The following is a 27,688-nucleotide window of genomic DNA, read 5'->3' on the forward strand; positions in this document are numbered from 1 at the left end:
ACACCTTTCCTTGCACCTATCCTCAGAGCGCAAGTAAGTTTAAATGTACAATACCTTCTGCAAATACCCTGTCTGACAGCGAGAGAGGATAGGAGAGGAAATGCCTGCTCAGAATGCAGGCCATAAGCAAGCAGTCCATCTCTTGCATATTAGTTTGCCCATCTGTAGGTGTTGGTTACTTGGTAGTGTAAACAACTCTGCCAGTTTGTGAAAACCAAATGGTGTGTTTGTTTTGGGCCCCCAGTATTATAGGGTCCAATGGGTAAAATCTTGGGGTAAAAGCAAAATAGAAGTATTATTTAATCAACAAGGGCACACCGAGCCAGAGTAAGTAATTGGTACAATAACTTGTTATTTACAAAAATTAAATTTGTATTAAGTCCAGCATCAAGAATTATTTTGCCCTTGTAACTACTATTGTAGTACTATGGTGGGACTTGTACACTGGGGTCCAAGTACTTGATAATTAGTATGGCAGCTTCCTTAGCCTTCCTAAACTTGCTTTTGTCTGCTGCTGTAGCATTTTTCTTTCCCTAAAGTTATCTATTTATTTATCTGTTATTTATTTGATTATTGAAACTTAGCAGTAGCGGTTGTGTTTGCCACCCTAGGCTTATACTCGAGTCAATACGTTTTTCCAGTTTTCTTAGGTAAAATTAGGTACCTCGGCTTATATTCGGATCGGCTTATACTCGAGTATATACGGTATATATGTAATTTAGATTAAAATAGTTTAAGTATTGCTAAAAAAAATAAATAAAAAATAAGTAAACCTGATTGGATAGTTTTGGAACACATATATGGTTTCATGCAGCTTAGATAAGCTCTGTTTCAAGGTAAATGTTTAATATTACAGAGAACAAAGGAAATTATTTTTTAAAATTATTGTTAAAATGACCTATATGGGACCTATAACCAGTTTCTGGTAAGGGACCCCATACCTGTTTATGGATTAAACAATTTTTTCACTAGAGTGGGATGTAATTCTATTCAATTAAGTTGATTTTAATAATGTTATTGTTTATTGGAAATAAAGTATGTTTAAATCCTAAATATTGACCATTTAAGGTTTCTTTAGGTTGCTGTATGTTAAATGTGCTACAAAACCTGCATGATAAGAAATGGGGGTTGTTGCTCTTGGCATTGTTTTTTTTCTAATATCCTTGTTTAATTTGCTTTATCTAGATTTCCAGCCAAGCAAACTTTTTTTAACACTGAAAGTGCCACTCTACTGCCAAGTGTTGGTGCAGAATTGTTTTATTTGGGGAATACCTATGCTGAGATACATTTATCTCTATATCTTCTTTGTGCTTGCTAAAAATGTAAATATTGCAAAGGAGACAACATGCATAATTTTTAAAGACCGTTATCCCAATTTTCCTGATTATTATTTATTGCATGATTTTTAATAAGAGCCTAAATAAATATCTTTTAACTGCCGGGATTTGTTCTGCCATATACTCCGTCGAAGGTGACCTTATTTTTCCCCTTAGTACATGGGCAATGTGGATTCATGGTGCAAAGCTTGTGGGGAAGTGGATCTTCCATCAGAGCTGCAGGATCTAGAAGATGCCATTCATCACCATCAGGGAATATATGAGCATATCACTTTAGCATATTCAGAGGTATTTGTTTTCTCTTTATTTCAGTGCCTAAAGTTTTCAGTGCAAACTACCACACCAACTTGTGCCACCATAGAGACTCATTTGTAAATACTGTAAGAAGTACATCCTCAATGATACTTGTTTGCTGCAGAAGAAACTTTATACTGTTATAATCCTTTGTACAAAATCTGTCATAGCCAAACAGATAAGTGATGGAAGCACTCATGGGCCTAATTGCATGGGAGTGGGAGTAACTGAAGACCACAGTTGTAAACTTACTGGGAACGGTAGACCGTTAGCTTGACACATTGTCACTCAACGAAATACATAAGTAATAATGCTTAAATAAATGCCCAAGGTCTAATAATACTGGATTATTAGTAATGTATTTTTTATAAACTGTAAAATTGACATTTAAAATTTTGGAAATATTAACCTCTATTTAATCAAGCCTTTTAAATCTTGTCACCTCTGCCCTCCCTACACTACAAGTGAAATCTACTGTACAGTACGTCCCTTATTTAACCTGAGGACTGGGCTTGGTCTGTATGTCCAGTCAGTAGCTGAGGCACTCCAAACTACCCAACGTTAACTATCGTTGTTGCATTTTATGTGTTTTATTTATATAGTGTGGGCATATTCTGCCCAGAGTAAAATACAAAACATGCTGGCAGATGAGCATTCCAATTCCACTTTCTGCAAGTGGATCTGCAAGTTTGACATTTGCACAAACTGTCATACAGGGCAATGACTATGTAATCATAAAGCATGCTTATCTTTACATTCTACTCAACAGCTTAGTGTCATAACAATGTTCAATAATATTCTGTTCAACAAATTTTAGTACTGTATGGATCATAGGCTGCATCTCTGCTATCAAAATTGGTTTGCTTTTAACTAAGTATTATTTTTAACAGGTTAGCCAGGATGGTAAATCTTTATTAGACAAACTCCAGAGACCATTGACTCCTGGTAGTTCTGACTCACTGACAGCTTCTGCCAACTATTCAAAGGCTGTGCATCACGTCTTAGATGCAATACATGAAGTCTTGCACCACCAGCGTCAGTTGGAAAACATCTGGCAACATCGCAAAGTTCGTCTGCATCAACGCCTACAGCTCTGTGTTTTTCAGCAAGATGTTCAGCAGGTGACACACAACTCAATTGTTATAACACTTTTAAACTTTTATTCCAGAGGTTTTCAGACTTTTTTTTTAGATCATGTTCTTCTTTAGGGTTCCGATCATTATTTTTGGCCTTGCTAAGCTGATGATAAAGTTGTTCTTTCTGGGATATTCAGAGTAGTAACTAAGCATTTTTACATACATTTTTTCTGTCCTCAGAAATTCAAAACAAATTTGGTTTGCTGTGCTACCCAAAAATATTTATTTGAAGCAACAAACAGACTGAAATGTATTTTTAATGTATTTAATCCCAACTAAGATCTAATGTATCCATATTATAGGCAAGCAATCTTGTTGGGTTTAATTACTGTTTAAATTATTTTTTAGTACAAAGATCCCAAATTAATAGTTCTGAGCCTGCTTGTCTTTCTAGTCATATGAGGAGGCGGTACCATGTAATAAAGTGGTGAACCTTTATTATTATTATTATTATTATTATTATTATTATTATTATTAAAAATGTGTATTCATTAACATTAATAATAAATATTAATTCATATGCAGGATCAATGATGAAACCTGATGAAACTGTTAGTGAGTTACAACTCACACACACAAGTAATAATAGAATCAAATAGATTTACTTATCTTTGTATGGTTAAAGCATAGCCAGTTCAGCATCAATTCAGCACAGCCGGGGAACCTCACAACCTTGCTTCAAGACCTTTAGGTTCATGATAACCAAGCATTGATCCAAATGTCCTGGCACTAGTTCAGGAGTCCTAAGCAAAGCTACTGACACATGGTGTATTATTATTAGACCAATATAATTGGCCTACTGGAGTATTTTTTTTTATCCCAATTAGTACAATAAACAAAACCTAATCCCTGCCCCTCTCTCAATTTTTTTGTTATATCTTGCTAGGAAGTGCTATAGAAGAGTAGCTGTTTATTGTGCCCGAAATATGTTTTATTTCCATTATTATCATCAAAATAACAGAATATAGATTCATAATTCTACTGGCAATATTTACAATAGGATTTATAACCTAGGTCTTGGATTGGATAGAGAACCATGGTGAAGCCTTTCTCAGCAAACACACTGGGGTAGGCAAGTCTCTGCACAGGGCCAGAGCCTTGCAAAAGCGACATGAAGACTTTGAAGAAGTCGCTCAGGTGAGTGTCCACACATTAATTGTAATAGTAGTACCAAATAGTTTTTCTGCTAAATCTACTTGGCTGTAAAATATAAGATTTCCGTGTAACCCCATTAGTCCTGAAGTAAGTTAGCATTAATATAAGAATCACTTTCCGATAGGGCGAAATACTACATTGTGACTAGGGCACCAATTGTTCCACCTTAAAAATGTTTAATGTCTTATCTTGCAGTCGAATCAACCCAGCAGAACCCTTTGTTAGAGGGAGCTCCTACAAAAAGCAATAGATGCAGAGTTTTAGCATAGGTTGAAAATACTAAAATACCAAATATCTGATATTTAATACAGAGTACATGCTGGTCTGTCCCTGTGATTGGGTAACTGCCAGATTTCAATATGATGTAAAAAGCAGTGTTAGAAATCCAGAAAAGTAGCAAAAATGAATTGCAAACAAAACAAATCTTACTTGTTTGACCACTACCTTAATCAAGGTTAATCCCTGCATGAGGGATTAGTAAAAATTTCTTGTTGTTGCAATGTAGAATACATACACCAATGCTGATAAGCTGCTGGAAGCTGCAGAACAGTTGGCCCAGACAGGAGAGTGCGATCCAGAGGAAATATACCAGGCTGCTCATCAGCTTGAGGATCGGATTCAGGATTTTGTAAGACGTGTAGAACAAAGAAAAGTTCTCTTGGACATGTCTGTATCATTCCACTCGCATGTTAAAGAGGTAGGTTTGAAGTGAGATGTATGGTGGGGAAATTTTTGGCTTTCTGGATTCTAATTTTTTCCTTTACAAAATCTAACAAATTGCACACCCTATTTAAAAAAAAAAAAAAAAAAAAACCACACAAATGCAGCTGATCACTTTAAGGTGTGTTTGAATATGAATTACATGCTTATTGCTTTTGTTTGTATTTATACCTGTTCACAACTCAGAAAATTAAACAGCCAAATTAGAGTTAAAGAAATACTCCAAAAATGTTTCCCTATAAATGCATAAAGTAGTAATGCCCTGCCCCACCCCTCAAGTATAATCCTGTGCTAAAAAACTTTTTCTAAAAAGTGAAGCAATTTTTTTAATTTAAAATACCAGGAAAGCCTTTCTTGTACTTCTAGCCCCCTGCAATGAAAAAAAAACAAACTACAAGGAAGTGCAAAGAAAATGTTATATAGTGTGGTAAATTGTGTTGCACAACATTTACAAATCTAAAAGTTCATATTAATAGAACAATCTTTGCCATATACCTAGTCATACCTCTCAACATTTGAAAAATGAAAAAAGGACCAAAAAGATTTGGCGCGCACAGCGCGGTAAATTGTTTTTGGTCATGCCCCAATTACACATCCCATTTTTTTTTTTTTTTTTTTTAAATACTCCTTTTATATAGTTGAAATTGGTGGGATCAGACACAAAATGTGCTATACCCTCATACTGTACTACCTAAGGAAAACATTATAGCAACTCCTACATATAAAATATAAATATAGAGAGAAGGCAGTCCCGTTATAAGTGAGTTATAACTATATCAGTTTTGCCCCCCATACACAGTGCCCCTAATGGCCCAATAGACAGTACCCCCCATACACAGTGCCTCCATAGACAGTACCCCCCATACACAGTGCCTCCATAGACAGTACCCCCCATACACAGTGCCTCCATAGACAGTACCCCCCATACACAGTGCCCCCATAGACAGTACCCCCCATACACAGTGCCTCCATAGAGAGTACCCCCCATACACAGTGCCCCCATAGACAGTACCCCCCTTACACAGGTTCTCCATAGACAGTACCCCCCTTACACAGTGCCTCCATAGACAGTACCCCCCATACACAGTGCCCCCATAGACAGTACCCCCCATACACAGTGCCTCCATAGAGAGTACCCCCCATACACAGTGCCCCCATAGACAGTACCCCCCATACACAGTGCCTCCATAGACAGTACCCCCCTTACACAGTGCCTACATAGACAGTACCCCCCTTACACAGTGCCTACATAGACAGTACCCCCCTTACACAGTGCCTCCATAGACAGTACCCCCCTTACACAGGTTCTCCATAGACAGTACCCCCCTTACACAGTGCCTCCATAGACAGTACCCCCCATACACAGTGCCTCCATAGACAGTACCCCCCTTACACAGTGCCTCCATAGACAGTACCCCCCTTACACAGTGCCTCCATAGACAGTACCCCCCTTACACAGTGCCTCCATAGACAGTACCCCCCTTACACAGTGCCTCCATAGACAGTACCCCCCTTACACAGTGCCTCCATAGACAGAACCCCCCTTACACAGTGCCTACATAGACAGTGCCCCCAATTGCCCCAATAGACTGTACCCCCCATACACAGTGCCCCCGACTGCCCCTATAGACAGTGCCCCCCATACACGGTGCCCCCATAGACGCTCCTTCTTCTTGTGCGGCGGCGACAGGCCTATCTATAAGGTTGCACCCTGTGCGTACATGTGACGTCACACGTATGCACGGGGCACAACCTTATAAAAGGGTCTGTCATCGCTGCCACACAAGGAGCTGGAGCCGGAGTGCCAGGCTCCAGCCAGCACATCCCGCTGTTCCGGATAATTCAATGAATATCCTGCATTTCCGCAATCTATTACGGAAATGCGGGACATTCATTGAACTATCCGGGACAGTGGGATGCACTATAAAAACCGGGACAGTGCCGCAGAAAGCGGGACAGTTGGGGGGGATGCATGGTTAACAAAAAATGTGCAGCTGAATCATCCCTTTGATCCTTCACTTTTGCACAGACCCTGTGCTGTAGGGGGTGGGGTCAGTGACCCCTATAAACACTACAGTTGTTTTTTTTATTTCCTTATATGATGTCACACATAGTACTGGCAGCAGACTGGCTGGCTGTGTCTCCTGACAGTCTGACATTGCCTCTGATACCTGTGTCAGAGTGCTGTAAATATAACAGTAACCGCACGTGTTTGACATAGGAGGGTCATTTACATCTGCTGCAGGTAGCGCTGGCGGTAGGAGTTAGTTTTTCTTTTTTGTTTTGTTTTGTTTTTTAAATTGTTTCCCCCAACCGGAGCGCAGACACTATTAGGCTGCACCTCTGGTGGAGGAAACAATATAGGGGTAATAGGTGACCTTTGTAGTATGGAGATCCTAATTATAGAAAGATCCCTAATCTGGAAAACCCCAGATCCCCTGCATTCTGTATTACCAGTCCAATAACTTGGATTAATAGTTGTTAATTCTGTATGATGAAGCTGAAAGTGTTAAGGCATTGACTGATCTTTTCAGACAGCTTTCATCCTGTATTCTTCTGCCATTTCCTTCTTTGTGTTTTTTCCTGTAAGCATTTCAGGATTTTTCTTCTACAAGTTTGTTTGTATGCTAGTGAAAGATAATCTTAAATGGCTGTTGCTTCTTATTTATAGCTGTTGTTTAACTGTATACAGATAGATCACTGCAGCACATACTGGGAAGCTTAAATTGAATAAATACATTTTTAGGGGACAGAGAAATGTGTTTAGTTAGACATTTTTGTTTGTATTGTATTTGTATGTTTCATGTATTTCCATTACAAGTATTATGAGTAGTCTAAGTTGCTGCTTAGATTTTTGAGTTCTGAGACAAAATGATATTGAATCATAGTCTTCATACTGCAATAAAATAGGGGTATAATAAAAGTTTTATTTCTTACCTCACCTTCAACCCCTACTTTCCCAGAACAGGTATGGGACCTGTTATCCAGAATGCTCAGGACCTGGGGTCTTCCAGATAAGGGGTCTTTACATAATTTGAATCTCGATACTTTACTTTGTCTACTTAAAAAAAATATTTAAGCAGAATTAAACCAAATAGGATTGTTTTGCATCCAGTAAAGATTAATTCTATCTTAGTAGGGATCAAATAATCAATAAAATGATCAATAATATTATTACAGAGAAAAAGGAAATCAATTTAGAAAATTGAATGATTTGATTAAAATGGAGCCTATGGGAGATGACCATCCCGTAATTCGGAGCTTTCTGGATAAGGGATCCCATACCTGTACAGCTTTATTAACTATGTTGGCTTGCTAAGACTGCTACTATATCAGGTTTCACTGTGCTAATGTACTTTTGTACACAGTATTGTGTTTACAGATCACATGGATGCCACCTTTTTCCAGTTCAAGTAAAGAAGCACTGGCACCAATGTAAACCACACTAGATTGTTGTTTTGACCATATTTGGTAAAATTAACATTTATAAAGAAATATACTTGATAAAAAGCAAAAGGCTGTACTTAGAAACACATAGTAGCTGGAAGTAATTAGTGAAGAGGTTTATTTATTTATTTTTTTTTTATATAGCTTTGTGTCATCTATAACATAAAGCTGTAATGCTTGAACAAAGCCAGTGAGATACTTCTGACTCCCTTCCTTCCTTCCTCCCTCCCTCTCTCCCTTCCCTCTGGAATAGGAAGCAGCTTCTCTCTCAGGGCAGAGAAACCCTGCATGTCAGATCTGCTCTTTATTATTTAGCAAGTTTTTGCTTAGGTAGACACACATGCAGTTCATTTAAGGATAACAAAGAAAAAAATCACTGCTAGTCAAGTTGTTAATATGTTTTCTGACATAATCTTCGAAATATACCATATAATGTTAAGGTAAATCTGGAAAATATGGCTTTTTTGGCATTGAGGATAAATGTTTATTTCACTTTTATTCTTCGTTAGCTATGGACATGGCTGGAGGACCTACAAAAGGAACTGCTGGATGATGTCTATGCGGAGTCAGTAGAAGCTGTACAGGACTTGATCAAACGGTTTGGACAACAGCAGCAGACAACCCTCCAGTTTACAGTAAATGTCATCAAAGAAGGGGAGGATCTAATTCAGCAACTAAGGTAAATGGCGAAGTATTATTGCTTGTAATAACCGTAAAGGTGGCCATACACAGGCAGATTTCAGCTTCCGATTTGGCATCTTATCTGCCCATGTATGGGCACCCCCAATGGGCCTACCAGATCAACCAGATCTCCTTTGGGCAGGTTTGATTTTCCGTTGGATTGAGGACCGCATCAGATCATTGTCCAATCGCGCCTATGTCTGCTGTTTTAGCACCTTGGGTGCGTATATCCAGAGAAGATCTGCTTGTTTATCAACCTGGCCACCATTAATGCAGTTAATGAAATTGATAGTTGTACTTGTATTTTACTGTGGCATTTCCTGTTTTGCATTCATAGCTTTTTAGGTAGTGACAGCATAGTTATGTTTTCCTTTATGTCTATACTTGTACCATACATAGAACTCCACACACAGGATTTAAATTATATGAAACTGTATAGGTTTATTCAACAAATGTATTTTTTTGTGCTTCTAATGAAGATCCCTGTGGAGGTATTAAAGCATAAAATAAAGTCTACCCATCTGCTTTCTAATATTTGTCTGGTACAAAAGTTTATTCACAAAAATATCAGTAAGCAGTTTAATTACACTCTGTTGTTAGTAGTCTGTCACCCAGACATAAAAAGCTATATACAGTAATTAAATTAAACAGAAAACCCAAACTCCTCTTTTTTTATTAACACATCCATACCCATTATAAAAGTATTTATTATCCTAGTTGTCAATTATAAATTTAGGTGTCCTAATGCATGTATAGGCAAGATTTATATGCTGATAGACTGTAAACACATTTATTCACAGCAAGGTGTTCTTTACAGTTACTGTTACCATAACATGCACATTAGATAAAAAAACAGCAAAGCAGTACATGTGTCAATCTGTTTATAATAGTATATCTAGTTTTGGCTTTATTTTATTTTAGATGCTAGTTATATCCATAAAGTCTGACCCCTGAAATGTCATTCTTGGCTCCATCCATTGTAGTACTGGAAAATTCTTCTTCTGTCCATTAAGCACTTCTCAAGCATTTAAAAATAATCCTGACATTTTGTAACATCCTGTAACTTAAATTGTTTACTAAAACTTAACAGACAAATTGCAGGTTCATTAATTATGAATGTTCCTTTATTATAAATACTGATAAGAGAGAGATTTTTTTTAATGAATCCCCACAAAAGATGTGAGAGATTACTAGGCCAAATACATTCCCAAATGTAAATACAATTAGATATTGGATAAGTTTTTTTTTTTTAAATTCTTTGTAAGTTGTACAAGAGTCTGCTGCATTAAGGTATCCAAAACATTGTGACATAAATTGAAGGATTCACATTCCAACACATCCCAAGGCAAAGTCCAGATTTAGACAATTCCTTTATTTACCTTTAGAATGTAAGCTCTATGGAACTTCCTTCCTACATATTTAGAGTAATATCTATTATAATGTTGTCTTCCCTTTGTTTGCTTTTGTGTATTGTAAAATTGTACTGCACTGCATATCCGACTATTGCTTTGTAAATAAAGTTATACATACATTTTGTGCAGTTCATTCAAATTCTTCAGTGAAACTGTCTACAGCTAATCTTGAAAACAATAGACATGGAACCACATACTTTCCTACTGCATTAAAGTTGATTGCCCCACCTCCCCAGAAACACAAAACAAACAAACAAACACAAAAAACAGGTACCCAATGACTTTATTCAGGAGCGTATTGATTTATTTTCTTATCCCTGTAAATTTCCCAACAAATTATCTCTTAGGATGAAGACACACAGAGCTAATGGGTAGCAACTACTTGTCATGGCTACTAAATGTCAGAAAATACCCTGCCATATACTGAAAATTGCTTCTTCTAAAACACGCATAGAGACAATTTGGGTAAAGACACATAGCTACTTAGTAGCAGCTACTTGTCATGGCTACTGAATGCCAGAAAATATTCTGCTCTCTGCTAAAACACACGTAGAGACAGCATTGTCTATTTTAGTAGCTGTGACAAGTAGCTGCTACTAGTAGCTCTGTGTGTCTTCACCCTTATCAGTAAAAGAACACCATTGTCTATTTTAGTAGCCACAATAAGTAACTACTAATAATAACAACTCTGTGTGTCTTCACCGTTAAACCTCCAGTGTACTTGTCCGTCAGAGTTTTAATCTGCCCACATAAATCTGTGACAAGTTAAAACCCTCTATCTAGCTTCAGATATTGAGGGATTTGGTAGATTTTTCCCACATTGTTCACCCTTCTGTGTTTTCTCTAAAACAGAGATTCTGCTATATCCAGCAACAAAACTCCTCACAACAGCTCAATCAATCACATTGAGACTGTCCTTCAACAACTTGATGAGGCCCAATCACAGATGGAGGAGCTTTTCCAAGAGAGAAAAATCAAACTTGAGCTATTCTTGCAGCTTCGCATCTTTGAGAGAGATGCCATTGATGTGAGTAATACACTCTTTTGCAGTTGCAGCATGTGTCTCTGACTTACAGATAAGGTACAGTGTATTTAACAATGACTGTTATTGTAATTGAACTGGGGAATAAAAGTACACTCATTAAAGAATACCACCTCCAGGAATTAACCACTTAATTCAAGGAAGAAACAGGCAAGAAACAAATTAGGGTTTAAACTCTTACAGCCATTTTGGGGTGTACACATGCAGATATTCTTTAAGTGCTCTGGAGCCAAGACACTCTTTGCATAGGCGCATTTGTTTTTCCCAACATGGCTGTCTGCACAGGGAAGATGGCACCAGCCTTAGACAAAATCTTTTGTGTGGGTGGCGTTTCTAGTGGAAGTATTGTTTCCTTTCAGCTGGAAAGGTGACACTGCACATAGACAATTTCACATGTCCTCAAGTGGACATGGCACCTGACAGTGACTATAACTGTTAGCCTGTAATTCCAGTGGCAGAAAATGTGATAGGGGTGATAGATGGACTTAAAGTGAACTAGTCACCTGAAATATATATGCACTTTTAAAAAGTGCACATACCTGTATTTGTTGTTTTTTGTTTTAAACTGGCCTTAGTAACAAATACAAGGCAGATGGTTATAGGGGTAGTTTATGTTTAAGTAAAATTTTACTATTTTAGAGAATGTCATTCTTAGCAACTTTTCACTAGGTCTGTCACTGGCTCTGTAAGAATATAATTTAAATGTTATTTTTTTCCTTGTATTACTTAAGTTTCTATTTCATTCACTTTAAATCACTGCCTGGTTGCTATGGTAACTTGGAGCCTATTAACCAGATAGCTACTAAAATTCCAGACTGGAGTGCTGCTGGAAAAATGCTAAATAATTAAAAAAAAAATATAGAAAAAAAAAATTGAAAACAAATAATGTCAGAATTTCACTGTCTACACCGTAGTAAAAGTAAAGTTTAAGGTAAACTAGGCCTTTAACATATACTTTTAGATTACAGGTGTCAGGGATATATTAAAATAATTAATTTCCCCTTCAAAGGATTTATATTTATGAGCAAGATGTAATATATATTTGCTTTTACCTTCTACCCTAAAACTGATGAAATATTGTAAAGGGAAGTACCTAACTTTGTGATTCTTAAATGTTCCTATGAAAATCCATAGGATTGTGTCACTATTACTATAAAGTAGTTGCACCATATTCCCTCAAAATAAAATACCTTTGGGAGTTTTGCCTCCCAAAGACACCTCTCTAGCTCAGCAATACTTTCCAGAACCAATACTCTGAGATAGCTAAAGGATTCTTTGCAGTTGCATTAATCACACTGGGCTGGAGGTAGCATGATCCTTACAAAGGCTGAAGTACTGTTTTCATTTGTAATTAGCCAGTAGAAGAATCATGCCACCCCTGGCCCAGCGTGACCCAGGAAAACAGAGTCACTTCTACTCCCTGCCCCATTCCTGCCAAATAGGTACTGCTGGGGCTGGCTTATGAGACTTTTGTCTAAAAATATTTTTTGTGCTGCAACCCTTTAGTAATGCTGACACATAACTATTTTCATATGAACATGTAAGTATTGCTTTAACATTAATTCCATTGTTTTCCATTCCATGGTTTTGTATGTATGGATGTATAACTTTATTTATAAAGCGCTACTTATGTACGAAGCGCTGTACAGTAGAATACATTAATATGAACAGGGGTATTAAAATAGATAAATACAAAGTATTACAATAAGCACAAATAAATACAAGATACAGTTGCAGTTAACTTAAGAGTCAAAGACACAAGAGGATGGAGGTCTCTGCCCTGTAGAGCTTACAATCTATATGGGAGGGTTTTGGGCAAGAAAATATATTTTTTGTAAATTATTAGCTTTACATGTTAGTTTACTATTTGCCACCATTATACCAATTCAACTGAACCAAAGCCTTTAAAGGAACAGTACACCAAAAAGTGTATAACAGTAATTAAAATCTGATTTACTGTTACCCTGCACTAGTACAAGTGGTGTGTTTGCCTCTGAAAGACTACTATAGTTTATACAAACAAAGCTGCTGTATAGCCATGTCGGCAGCCATTCAAAGGCAAAAAGGTACAGGTAACTGATAACAAATAAAGCCCCAGTATATTCTACAGAGCTTATATTATGTACCCTGTGCCTTTTCTCCTTTCTTCCAGCTTGAACGGCTGCCCCCATGGCTACACAACAGTTTTCTTTATATAAGCTATAGTAGTGTTTCTGTAGCAAGAACACCAGTTTTCCCAGTGCAGGGCAGCAGTATATTATATTTTAATTACGTTTAAACAATTTCAGTTTTTTGATGTTATTGTTCTTTTAAGTTCTAAGGGGTTATGAAATAAATGGCACTAAGTTTGTCCAGGAGCAGTAACCCATAGCTACCAATCAGCAGGTAGTTTACTGGTCATCTGGTTAAAAGCAAATATCTTATTGCTTGCTATGGGTTACTGCTCCTGGGCAAACTTAGTGCCTTTTTTTACATATGGGTGTGAATGACCTGTGATTAGCAATAATTAAGTTGAGGTGAGGTGTTTGCATAAATGTAACTTTATGTTAATATTAAGCTATTATAACATACAAACCCAACCCTTCTGCATTACTGTTTAAAGTAAAATTATGAATTTTCTTGTTCAACCTCAGTGCTTTGTTAATGTTTCTGCTTATGTTTGCGCTTTGATTGCTTGTTACAATTTTATACTATTCCTTTAAACCCGAATGCTAAATTTTGCCTTTTCCACTTTGTTTTTAGATCATCTCAGACTTGGAATCATGGAATGATGAACTTTCTCAGCAAATGAATGATTTTGACACAGAGGACCTCACACTAGCCGAGCAAAGGCTACAGCATCACGCAGACAAAGCTCTGACAATGAACAACCTGACATTTGATGTCATCCACCAAGGACAAGAGTTACTACAATATGTGAATGAAGTTCAGAACTCAGGTGCGATGCCATACTATATCATAGAAGCTGCCAAAAGACAAAATTTAAGTTTAATTAATTTTGGCCATGTAATAACTGGTGTCTGGGGTTAATATTTGCAGAAGTTGTCACTCTTTTCTATTATTGTAATTACCTATCAAATGTAATATGCAAAGTAATTTAAATGTTTTATTCACTTCTGTATAATATCACATTTTTCCAGGTAATGCCATTTACTTAATTCTAAAATAACTGTTTAATGCTCTACTGTAGTGCTGTCCAGCTTCTGTGGTACTGAGGGCCTATATGGTGGAGGGACGATAAGCGGTCAGGAACCCAACACTCCCCTTTTTTAAACCTCACCCACTTCAAACTACGCCTATGTTATCACAAGAGCTTTTAAGATCATCCCTACATTAATGGTGGGAGCGCAGCAAAAACCCAATTGTTGGTGCTCACTGTAGGTATATCACCCTTCATCCATATGTGAAAGAATTATATTATGTCTTATTAAGACATACCCTTAAATCCATATGCCTCTTCCTCCCCTGTTGATCGCACAGCAACCCCCAGCATATAATTACACACCTTATGGACCATATAATGATTATTTGCAAATGCTAACAAACTCACAAAACAAACCCCTGCTAGGTTTACCTCCCACAGTATGACACACAGAGGCAGTAGTCTCCTTGCCCTACCCTGCTTGTGTGCCATACTCTGTCTGCCCTACGCTACCTGTGTGTGCCATACTATGCCTGCCCTATGCTTGCCTATGTCTGCCATAATCTGCTTGCCCTATGCTGCCTGTGTGTGCCATACACACATACATACAGTGACACAATGCTGGCACTGCTCCTACAGTCTGAGGTGCAAACAAGTGAACAATGTGGGGGCTTAGTAAGAGCCTGTGGTGTGAACAATGCAGGGGATTAACAATGCAGGGACTGAAAGGGGTGAACAGTACAGGGAATTACATGTTTAAACAATACAGGGGTTTACAGCCTGAATCTGAGGTGTGAACAATGCAGGGGGCCAGTTAATCTCCGTACTAATACCATTTAAAGCTTACACAAAGGTAAGCAGCCAGACAGGTGGGGGGCCACAAAGAAGGGGGGTCACTAGCCGCCAGTTGGACAGCACTGCTCTACTGTATTGAAATGCTATTGATTATTCTACCATCATATGTTTGCAGGGGTTGAGCTACTCTGTGATAGAGATGTAGATATGGCTACTAGAGTTCAGGACCTGTTGGAATTCCTCCATGAGAAACAACAGGAGTTGGATCTAGCAGCTGAGCAGCACCGAAAACATCTAGAACAATGTGTGCAACTACGACATTTGCAAGCTGAAGTCAAACAGGTGTGAAAGGATAGTATTTTTTTTTATAAATTATGTACCTGTTGGTATTTTATATTAGCATTGTCTCAAGCCTTTTAAGACACATGAATCAAGAAGAGATTTTTGATTTCTCTCTTTTGTCAGTGTTACTGTGGTTTAGGAATGAATTTTGCTAGGAAACATGTTTCATGTAAAATGTAGTGCTGTATTAGCCATTTAATGTATAAGAAGTTAAAGCACTCATGAGATTTGTACAAATAATTTGTTCCCCCAGTCTTTCCCAATAGAAATTTTTATGGCTCAAGGTGAAGAAAGTGGATGCCCATAACTGTGTGCCTCCACCCAATACTGCCAGACCTAGGTGTAAGCAGAACAGAAACTATTTGCCCTGCTTATAGTCAGTAATAAACCCCCTGATTATTAAAGGTTACTTTACTAATCTGCATTTGACCAAAACTTTGATCAAACTGTAGAGCTGGTGTTTAAACCATGAGCAAAATTTTATATACTACTGTGGAGAGCAAAAAAACTTTAAAGGCAAAAGCCTGGTTTATTGTCAGTAGGTTTAAATACTGCTGGGTTGGGTTTGGCTTTGACAAAGTTTTGTAAAATAACAAGGTGGCTCAAGATAAAGAAAAAAGTGGCTGCCCATAATTGTAAGTGCAACAACCCTATACTATATAGATACAAACAAAGATATAGCTTAGGGATAGCACTTGAATTTAAAATGCAAAGCATATGTGATTGGCAACCAGCATGCTTGTATCTGGAAGCTTTTGTACTTTTAAGCTTTTGCTTAAAATTTCCTACGTAGATGTAAACAGTAATTGCTGGAACTCCATAGTTTTTCACAAGGGATTAATATTCTAAATATTTGAAGATGACAGATGGAGCTCCTAAGACACAGTGCTTTATTTAATTAATGTATGTGATCTGAGTAGTAAGCTTCCTATCTCTCTGCAATTGTGTGTTTTAAGGTTTAACATTTCAGACCCATTTTCATCCTTTCTATTGGTTGAAGGTACTCGGCTGGATACGGAATGGAGAGTCTATGTTAAATGCCGGGCTTATCACTGCCAGTTCATTGCAAGAAGCAGAGCAACTTCAAAGGGAACATGAGCAGTTCCAGCATGCAATAGAAGTAAGTGCGATGTTCTGCATCAATTTCTATTTGTAATATAACTGTGTTGGGGAGTTTAAGCAGTTATAACATACCATAGTGTTTAGTAACAAGCTGCACTTGTGTAGACAAGATGAAGTACACACAAATGGAAAGCATTCAATCAGCTTTTAATACGTCCATATCAGAGAATTGCTACAGAATATAATACAGACAATGACAGGTATAGCTAAAATAAAATAAGCCAATGTCAGCATCTTTTTAAGGAGAAGGAATGGCTAATAAAGTGTTAATCTCAAGCTACAGGCATACCTCCAGTTTTCTCAATAGTGCCCTTATGTCTCCCCATATTTTGCCTGTTTGGATGATCAGAAGCCTCATAGGGGGAAAAAGAAACGGCTGAGCTCTGTAAACAAAATTCCCATAATGCCATGCTCCTGCAGCAAGACCAAGACCCCTGTACAGTTTGTGCTGTATGGCTCAGATCACACATTCCTTAGCATTCTTATGGGAGGGGAGAGAGGAGAGCTGAGCAGATTCTGGCACAGGAAAAAAGGAAATACTGTGTTTCTTTAGAAAGAAGGCTCAGTGCGGCGTTTTTTTTAAGTTCTTATGGCTGTATTTACATAGATCTTTCTGATAAAGCTTACTTAGTTTTTACCTTTCCTTTTCCTTTAAGTATCCTACAATGAGATGTAATTTGTAAATATTTATAGAATTTTAAATTATATCTACTTTTGGAAATATGGGTATGTTTTTGTTTGATCTGTGCTGTGTACCTCTTAAAGAACTAAAACTTTAGTGATGTTGGTACTGGTGGGATTTACATTTTGGCTGATTTGACCTTATTTATTCAGATCAATTCATATACCTCTTAGATAACAATGTAATGGCCTCTGTAATTATAATGCAAAGCAGCAAGTATTGAACAGACATGTGAAAAAAATTGAATTTTTCTCCCGCTTCCAGAAAACCCACCAGAGTGCTCTGCAGGTGCAGCAGAAGGCAGAGGCCATGCTTCAAGCAAACCATTACGACATGGATATGATCCGGGACTGTGCTGAAAAAGTGGCCTCTCATTGGCAACAGTTGATGCTTAAAATGGAAGACCGTCTTAAGCTTGTCAATGCCTCTGTGGCCTTTTATAAAACCTCAGAGCAGGTAATTAGTTGTTGGATGAACCATTGATGATTCTGCAAATATTGCAGTTCTGTCAAATGAATAAAAATACGTTTTTCTTTCAAAATGTATACCTGTGCAGGTTGATGTGTGTGTGTATAGTGTCAGATCAAAATGTCTGTTGATGGTGTAACGATGTAAACGTAATCCTTAAATTCCTCTTCCATTCATTTAAACATTTCTTTTTGTATATGTTCGTGTTCCAGGGAAAAATAAACAAATGTTCTAGTTTTACTTAATAGTTACATAAATGTGTTCAGTTTGTTTTATTCAGTTATCAGTGTTAGAATACCCAAAAACAATAAATGGTTTATTTGCTTTTCCAGGTATGCAGTGTTCTAGAGAGCCTAGAGCAGGAGTACAAGCGGGAGGAAGATTGGTGTGGCGGAGCTGATAAACTTGGGCCTAACTCAGAGACTGACCATGTTACTCCTATGATCAGCAAACACCTTGAACAAAAGGAAGCCTTTCTTAAGGTATCTGGCAGATGGAGGGATAAAATTAAAATTCAGTTACCTTCGTATGTGATTAAAGCTTTGTTTGCTCAGGTGCAGTAAGCATAGCAACCATTAAGATGTGACTTCTGCCTGTTGATTGGTTGTAACAGGGGTTAGATATAAGCCTATGAACAACTTTTTGCCAAAGCAGCCTTCTTTTGAGTAAGGGGAACGTGCACGTAAATTACTGGCATACCTCGCAAAACAACATTGATCCACTCCAGTAATAACAGAGCTGGTAGACTCAGAAGGCACTCACCATACTAAACCTGAGGCAATTACCTCCCTATTAACAAGTTTCTTTAATGAAATTTATCAATCTAAAATAAGCAACACTGAAAGAGACATAGGGGAATTTTTAAATAACCTAGCTCTTCCTAGACTTCCAGAGGACTATAAAAAGCAGTTAGATGTATGTATGTATGTATATTTTTATTTATAAAGCGCTACTTATGTACGCAGCGCTGTACAAAGACATTACTCTTACTGAACAGTATGAAGCCATAGACTCATTCCCAACAGGTCCGGACAACCTCCCCAGTGAATTCTGTAAACGCTTTAAAGAGGTACTTGGTCCCCACCTTCTAAAAACACTACTGTGTGCTAAAGAAGAATGTGTTCTCCCCCCCCTCTATGTATGAGGCTACTATAGTATTGTTAAATAAACCTGGGAAAAACCCAACCCAAATGGACGCATATCGTCCTATCTCTCTCTTATCAGTGGATATAAAAATATTTGCAAAGGTCCTCTCCGCTAGAATGAATAATGTACTTAGCACCATTATCTCAGAGGACCAAACGGGATTTATGCCAGGCAAGTCCACGACCTTTAATATTAGAAGACTCTATTTAAACCTTGCCACAAAACATGATAATCATAGTCAAAGATCAATAGCAGCACAGGATATCGCCAAAGCTTTTGATACAGTGGAATAGCCATACATGTGGCAGGTGCTTGCACGATTTTATTTTGGCATAAATTAAATTAAATGGGTCCAACTCATGTATAACTCACCCAAAGCATCCTTCACAGTAAACGGAATGCAATCTAACAAATTCCCACTGGAACGGGGCACACGCCAAAGTTGCCCAATGTCCCCACTTCTATTTGCATTGGCTATAGAGCCCTTTGCCCAGGCAATCCGACAGCATACTGGCATACAGGGTTGGCGTATTGGAGACAGGGAAGAGTGCATACAGAAGAGTGCATACAGAAGAGTGCATACAGAAGAGTGCATACAATTGTATGCAGATGACACCTTAGTCTATCTAGGTGACTGGACCGAATCTCCAGAAAACCTCTTTTCACTAACAGAAAAGTTTGCGCAAATCTCTGGCCCAGTCACCAGCCCCACAAAATCGATAACCTTTCCAGTAGACCCACTCCGAGATCACCACGCCCCTCCGGAGTTCCCATTTCCACTTGAAAACCAGTTTATATATTATTAATGTGAAACTACCTTTAACAGATTTCTATGATCTCAATTTAAAAGCATGGGAATCCATTTAATAAAAAAGCATGGACAGAATCCATTTAATAAAAATGATTCTCTTTCCTAAATTAACTTATGTGCTACTACAAGCCCCCCTTCAAATAGCAAAAAGTTTTTTTTTACTAAACTAGAGGTTATATTCCACCAGATAATATGGGCTAAATCCCATCCCAGAATCTGATTACCCTCACCAAAGATAAAGATAAGGGAGGAGTAGTGCTCCCCATTATTTACTTATACTACTTAGTGGCTCAAATGCTCACTTTGCTACTTGGGTGGAAGAGGCGCATCATATGCCATATGCAAGCTTTGCTGGTGGGGAATAAATGCACACCCTTCCAATGGTTGTCTATTAAAAAACCCTCCAACACAGTATACCAGAATGTAGTAATGCAACACGCTTGATTAATTTGGACTAAGGCGACTCAAATTCTTAAATTCACAGGCTTCCTTCCGCAAACCCTCCTATGGTGTAACTACTGGTTTCCGCATGTTGCTAAATTAGGGGAAATGCCAATATGGATGTATTGTGGAATCATCAGGATAGGGGACGTATGGCAAAATGGGACAATAGTTACCTAGAGAAACTAAGGGGAAAATGGGAAACAGACCTGGGCACACTAGATGATGATGGTTGGGATGAAGTGCTGGAATCTCCCCTCACAGCATCACTTAACTATTGAGATAGGATGATACAACTATATTTTGTACACAGCGTATTACACTCCAGCTAAGCTGCATCAAATATTCTCAAATACAACATCGGAATACCCTAGATGCCATGTAGAGAACGCCACACTAATGCATATGGTGTGGGAATGCTCGGTCCTGGATAAATATTGGACCAAGGTTTTGAATAAGCTGGACCTGATCCTAAAGGTGAAACTCCCAAGAACCCCCCAGGTGTGTCTGCTAGGCATAGGATTCAAAGAACTACTCACACAACATCTTAGTGTATTCACCAGAGAATGTTTATTTTTAGCAAAAAAAAAGCAATAATAAGGAAATGGAAAGACTCAACACCCCCCAAATATTCACATTGGCTCTCTGAAGTCAAACACCTATGTACATTGGAAAGTCTAATATATAAAGCTAGAGGAGCTCCCAAGAAACATGAAAAAATACGGGGAAAATGCTAGAAAAATCCACTTAGAGAGCTGTAGGCGGTATTTTCTTAAAGCATTTTAGGATAATATGTTTGTAAACTGTAATATGTGCCAACATCCTGAGGGAAACAGTTAGAAATGAAAGGGGAAAGGAAAAAGCATACAAAAGAAGGTTACAATGTATTTTCAAATGCAACATAACTCGCAACTTTTATTACTGCGAAACATGCCATATACTAGACCCTTATTACATCAGTTAACTCTGCCTCATAATGTGATGTATATATGCTGAAACTGCTGTAAAATCTTCTCAATAAACTTGCCTGAATTTAAAAAAAAAAAAAAAAAAAAAATATATATATATATATACAAGTTTATGTTGTTAGTTTCAAGTTTTATTGTCATATACAAATAACAATGAAGCATCATTACCGTAATTAATTTTTTTGTTCCTCCCAACTTTACATAAACAAAAAAATACAAATATTAAATATAATAAAAGTGTGCAATAAAGGTACAAGTATTTACAATAAAAAATGCAATGAAATATTTGAAATTGTGCAGGGAGGATTTAAAGTGGTTTTGCTTAAAGTGACACTGCGAAGAGTCCAGTAGTTATGGGGAGTGTGTGTTGGTGTGCAGAATGTCAGCAGTTCAGAAGCCTGATGGCTTGAGGGTAGAAACTGTCTCTGTATCTGCTGGTGCGGGTCTGGATGTTCCTGTACCGCCTGCCTGATGGTAGGAGCGTGAAAAGACTGTGACTGGGGTCAGAGAGGATCCACTGCATCTTCCTCCTACAGCGCTGTCTGTACAGGTCCTGCATGGCCGGCAGTTCAGTTCTGGTGATGCGCTGATCTCGCCACCCTCTGCAGAGCTTTGCGGTCCAAAGCATCACAGCTGCCATACCAGGAGGTGATACAGCCAGACAGAATCTCAATGGTGCATCGATAGAAGTTTGTGAGTATTCTGGAGTCCATGCCGAACCTCCTCAGGCGCCGCAAAAAGAAGAGCCGCTGTCTTGCAACGTGGTGAGACCAACTCAGATCCTCACTGATATTGATGCCCAGGAATCTAAAGCAGCTGACTCTCTCCACCTCTGCTCCCTCAATGTAAATGGGGGTATGGCCTCCTCCCTGCAGTCTCCTGTAATCCACAATGAGCTCCTTAGTTTTGCTGACGTTGAGCAGCAGGTTGTTGTCACGGCACCATGATGTCAGGGCTCTCACCTCTGCCCTGTATGCCGATTCACCTCCATTAGAAATGCAGCTGATGATGGTGGTATCATCTGCAAATTTGATGATAGTATTGGAGCTGTGTGTTGCTGTACAGTCGTGGGTGAACAGGGTGTACAGCAGGGGGCTGAGCACACATCCCTGGGGGGCACCAGTGCTAAGTGTCAGTGTGGATGAGGTGATGTTGCCGATCCGAACCACCTGAGGCCTGTTTGTCAGGAAGTCCATGATCCAGCTTCACAGGGAGGAACCGATGTTCAGGTTACGGAGTTTCATGACAAGTCTGGATGGTACGATGGTGTTGAAAGCGGAGCTGTAGTCAATGAACAGCATCCGCACGTATGTGTTTCTCTGGTCCAGGTGGGAGAGGGCAGTGTGAATTGCAATTGCTATTGCATCGTCTGTAGATCTACTTGACCTGTAGGCAAACTGGAGTGGATCAAGTGAAGCAGGGAGTAAAGATGTGATGTGAGCCTTGACTATACCTTCAAAGCACTTCATGGCAATGGAGGGGAGTGCTACTGGGCGATAGTCATTTAGGCAGCTCACATTCATTTTGGTAGGGACAGGGATGATGGTGGTCCTCTTAAAACATGTTGGGACAGAAGACTGGAGCAGGGAAAGGTTAAAAATGTCTGTGAAGACATCTGCTAGCTCATGGACCGTGCTTTAAAAACATGACCTGGGATGTTATCTGGCCCAGGAGCTTTCCGTGTGTTTACTTTTCTGAAGTGTTTACACATGTCTGCCTGAGATATCTGAAGAGGGCGACCCTCCTCTTACAAAAAAAGCGCCTGAGATAGGTGTTTATCAAAGCGTGCATAGAAGGTGTTCAGTGTGACTTTGTTGTCAGTAACTTTTACCAGTATAATAGTGCCTGTATGACAACTGTCCAGCTGAATGTTTACAGTGTACAATATGATTCTAGCATCAACTTGCATCACTTATACTTTCGGAGCTTGAGCCTGAAGCTAAATTCACCTGACTGTACAGTTATTCCATGCATCTACAGTTATTCCATGCACAATGCATCATAGAAGGCACCAGTGTTCTGGGTCTGACTCCTCAGTTTATGGCACCACCAACTCGGCATCCAAGTAACCAAAATTGCTTCCAACTCTATAGCCCTGGCACGTAATCCTTAGAGCCCAACTCCTCAGTTTATGGTACCACTGACTCAAACGCTGACTCCAGGTACCCAAAATTGCTTGACTATGACTCCATGACCCTGACTCCACAGCCCTGCCAGCATATAACATCACGAGTGAACCCCTTAACAGATCATCTCTCACGTCTTGCTCCTTAACTAGTGTTTTATATGTGTTATACATTTTAATATGTACCTTTTGGCAATTAGTGCACTAATAGCTTATATAAATATGTATTTTGAGTTTTCTATAGATAGTATGTGCAAGTGAATGAGCAGCTCCTTTCATACATACATATTACTTTAGAACACCATTACCAATTGTTAACACATAATAGAATTTTACTGCAGATAAATAATTGCACTAAATGTTAATTATAATAAGGCATTCTTCTCTCTCCTTTTTCTAGGCCTGCACTTTGGCTCGCAGAAATGCTGATGTCTTTCTGAAATACTTGCACAGGAATAGTGTCAATATGCCTGGAATGGTGACACATGTAAAGGCTCCTGAACAGCAAGTAAAAAGTAAGTGAACAGTAAAAATAAGAAAGTAAAGGGTTATAAAGAGGAACAAAAGAGGGTAATGTGATAAAACTTGCAATTTTTTTTTCATTAGTCTAGAACAGTGATCCCAAACCAGTGGCTTGAGAGCAACATGGTGTTCACCACCCTTTTTGATGTTGCTCCCAGTGGCCTCAAAGTAGGTGTCCAAAGTATAAAAGGTTGGGGATCCCTGGTTTAGAACCTAATACTTTCCTTTATTTACAGTTTTGGTCAGACTCCAGTGGTCCTGCTTTTTATTAATGAAATGTTGGGAAGTGTTGTAAACCTTGTGACTGTTATTACATTACCCTTAAATAAGTGTACATTTTTTCTGTGAAAATCTGTATATAATACTGTTTATAAAAAAGAATTACTTTACAAAATGTCATTGTTTTTGTCCTCAGGAGACTTTTTGTTGTCCATTCCTAAATTACTTGCTCCTTGAACGAGTGAAACCCACAGGCAACTCATATTGTGTGATTCCAGATATCCTAAGTTGTAATTGTCACAAGAAGATTGATTCTCTTTGTTAAAGATACAGGGATTACAGTGGATATAAAAAGTCTACACACCCCTGGTAAAATGTCAGGTTCCTGTGCTATACAAAAATGAGACTAAGTTAAATCATTTCAGAACTTTTTCCACCTTTAATGTGATGTATAAACTGTACCACTCAATTGAAAAACAAATTTAAATCTTTTAGGTAAAGGGAAGAAAACCAAAAAAACTAAAATAATGTGGTTGCATAAGTGTGCATACCCTCTTCTAACTGGGGGGGATGTAGCTGTGTTCAGAATTAAGCAATCACATTCAAAATCATGTTAAAAAGGAGTCAGCATATACCTGCCATCATTTAAAGTGCCTCTGATTAACCCCAAATAAAGTTCAGGTGCTCTAGTTGGTCTTTCCTGACATTTTTTTTAGTTGCATCCCACAGTAAAAGCCATGGTCCACAGAGAGCTTCCAAAGCATCAGAGGGATCTCATTGTTAAAGAATATCAGTCAGGAAAAGGGTACAAAAGAATTTCCAAGGCATTAGATATACCATGGAACACAGTGAAGACAGTCATCATCAAGTGGAGAAAATATGGCACAACAGTGACATTACCAAGAACTGGGTGTCCCTCCAAAATTGCTGAAAAGACGAGAAGAAAACTGGCCAGGGAGGCTACCAAGAGGCCTACAGCAACATTAAAGGAGCTGCAGGAATTTCTGGCAAGTACTGGCTGTGTGGTACATGTGACAACAATCTCCCATGTTCTTCATATGTCCGGGCTATGGGGTAGAGTTGCAAAAACACATCGGAAGTCTCCCAAAAGCATGTGGGAAAAGGTGTTATGGTCTGATGAAACCAAGGTTGAACTTTTTGGCCATAATTCCAAAAAATATGTTTGGCGCAAAAACAATACTGCACATCACCAAAAGAACACCATACCCACAGTGAAGCATGGTGGTGGCAGCATCATGCTTTGGGGCTATTTTTCTTCAGCTGGAACTGGGGCCTTAGTTAAGATAGAGGGAATTATGAACAATTCCAAATACCAGTCAATATTGGCACAAAACCTTTAGGCTTCTGCTAGAAAGCTGAACATGAGGGGGAACTTCATCTTTCAGCATGGCAATGACCCAAAGCATACATCCAAATCAACAAAGGAATGGCTTCACCGGAAGAAGATTAAAGTTTTGGAATGGCCCAGCTAGAGTCCAGACCTGAATCCGATTGACAATCTGTGGGGTGATCTGAAGAGGGCTGTGCACAGGAGATGCCCTCACAATCTGACAGATTTGGAGTGTTTCTGCAAAGAAGAGTGGGCAAATCTTGCAAAGTCAAATTGTGCCATGCTGATTGACTCATACCCAAAAAGAGTGCTGTAATAAAATCAAAAGGTGCTTCAACAAAGTATTAGTTTAAGGGTGTGCACACTTATGCAACCACATTATTTTAGTGTGGGATAGTGTTGCGGGCGACTAATCTCCCCGTGTGCCAGAGACCTAAGATGGAGCTTCTCTTTGTATAGGATAGTTAAAATGTTTTAGAACTTCTCAAAAAATAACGATGCATTATGCAGATTAAGACTAGGTACCAGTGAAACAGATTTCTTCTCACTAGGTGAATGTTCTTTGTAAAAATATCTGAGTTACCAAATCTACATTACCCCTATTAGACTCCTCCAAATGTGGAAAAGGATGGATGATTCCTGTCCTAGGTGCGGGCAAACAAATGCAAACTTTTTCCACATGATATGGGTATGTCCACCAATAGCCAACTTCAGGTGAAACACTATCAACATCATGGCAAATGATTTTGAGTTCCCTCACATAATGTTACCTAAAATTTGCCTCCTGGGTATCTTGGATGATATCATTCCAACCAATGATGCTCGCAGCAGATACCGGTCATTGCTATACTATGCAAAGAAAGATTGTGATTCACTGGATGGGAGCTACGTTACCTAGTGTCCCCTCATGGAAACAGCTAGTCAACAAGGCGATACTACTTTTGAACATATCTGGCCACCATGGTTGGACTCAGGATACTAACTATGTACAGGTATAGGACCCGTTATCCAGAATGCTCGGGACCAAGTGTATTCCGGATAAGGGGTCTTTCTGTAATTTGGATCTCCATACCTTAAGTCTACTAAAAAATCAATAAAACATTTATTAAACCCAACAGGATTGGTTTGCATCCAATAAGGATTATGTATATCTTAGTTGGAATCAATTAAAAGGTACTGTCTTATTACTACAGAGAAAGGAAATCCGTTTTAAAATTCTGAATTATTTGCTTATAATGGAGTCTATGGGAGACAGGCTTTCTGTAATTCGGAGCTTTCTGGATAACGGATTTCTGGATAAGGGGTCCCATACCTGTAGTACTGTTTTTTTCTGTACCACTTTGTACTTGATATAAACTTATTCCAATGACTCCAATGTACATTTTATAGACCTGGAAACTATACTTATATCAATGTTTTGTTTTGTGTATAATAAATACATTTTTTAATAAAAAAAAAATATATATATATATATCAGTAGAGATGCTGTTAGCCTGCAGCACCAGTGGCATTGTGTCAAATGATGGTGGTAAATGATGCTGGCAGCAACTCCCAAATTACATTTACTTTAGAAAAGAGCAGCTATATGTCCTTTACAAGTGCTTTTAGGCTTAAGATTTTAGATCATAATTTTTGGTAAATTGTTCTTCTTTTTAGATATTTTAAATGAGCTGTTTCAGAGGGAAAATAGAGTTCTTCATTATTGGACCTTGCGGAAAAGGAGACTAGACCATTGCCAGCAGTATGTAGTATTTGAAAGAAGTGCCAAACAGGTAAGACACAAGTACTGATTTTGAAATTCAAAAGGACTTGGCACTAGCACTAGTTTTATTTTATAAGTGCTAAATAGTGCAGCTCTATGGCAGTTTGTTTGGTTTTAGGTCATACTCTGTTGCTTTCTGTATAAAGTAATACTGAAGTCTCTGAACTTATTTTTTTGACTAAATTTCTCCCCAGCCCTTTAACTTTATATTGTTTATTTATTCCATGTTTCTTTTGGCTAGGCTCTGGAGTGGATCCAAGATAATGGAGAATTTTACATTTCCACACACACCTCCACTGGCTCCACAATTCAGCATACACAAGAACTCTTAAAAGAGCATGAGGAGTTTCAGATCACAGCAAAGGTAATTCATTCAGTCTAGTGCCATTTGAGGATTTTTTCAGGGTCAATTCTTCCCAAAAAACTAATGGTGTAAGCAAATTTTCCAGAGATGTAGTGTAACCCCCCCTTTAAAAAAAATAAAAAATAAAAATACATCTACTTTAAACCTCACCTATGTTATCACAAGAACTTTGAAAACCATGTCCCCATTAATGGTGATAGCAAA

The 27,688-nt window shown here is 38.3% G+C and overlaps 1 protein-coding gene across 6 annotated transcripts in view; it reads left to right on the forward strand.

Moving 5' to 3' along the window:
• Positions 1–27,688, forward strand: part of trio (trio Rho guanine nucleotide exchange factor) — a 308,906-nt gene that overhangs the window by 140,002 nt on the left and 141,216 nt on the right. For all 6 annotated transcript variants that reach the window (XR_001170948.3, XM_012964353.3, XM_012964355.3 and 3 more), the window contains exons 8-21: positions 1,494–1,625; positions 2,522–2,752; positions 3,782–3,904; positions 4,428–4,619; positions 8,599–8,768; positions 11,035–11,209; positions 13,967–14,162; positions 15,337–15,503; positions 16,504–16,623; positions 17,572–17,763; positions 18,108–18,257; positions 23,667–23,781; positions 27,015–27,130; positions 27,362–27,484. Coding sequence is in view for 5 of the 6 variants with exons in the window: in XM_012964353.3 (XP_012819807.1) it covers positions 1,494–1,625; positions 2,522–2,752; positions 3,782–3,904; positions 4,428–4,619; positions 8,599–8,768; positions 11,035–11,209; positions 13,967–14,162; positions 15,337–15,503; positions 16,504–16,623; positions 17,572–17,763; positions 18,108–18,257; positions 23,667–23,781; positions 27,015–27,130; positions 27,362–27,484 (2,202 nt within the window). In the remaining variant the exon portion in view is untranslated. The remainder of the gene's footprint in view (positions 1–1,493; positions 1,626–2,521; positions 2,753–3,781; positions 3,905–4,427; positions 4,620–8,598; positions 8,769–11,034; positions 11,210–13,966; positions 14,163–15,336; positions 15,504–16,503; positions 16,624–17,571; positions 17,764–18,107; positions 18,258–23,666; positions 23,782–27,014; positions 27,131–27,361; positions 27,485–27,688) is intronic.

The sequence above is a fragment of the Xenopus tropicalis genome, chromosome 6 (assembly GCF_000004195.4).
Source record: "Xenopus tropicalis strain Nigerian chromosome 6, UCB_Xtro_10.0, whole genome shotgun sequence".
In the NCBI taxonomy this organism is placed as follows: Eukaryota; Metazoa; Chordata; class Amphibia; order Anura; family Pipidae; genus Xenopus; species Xenopus tropicalis.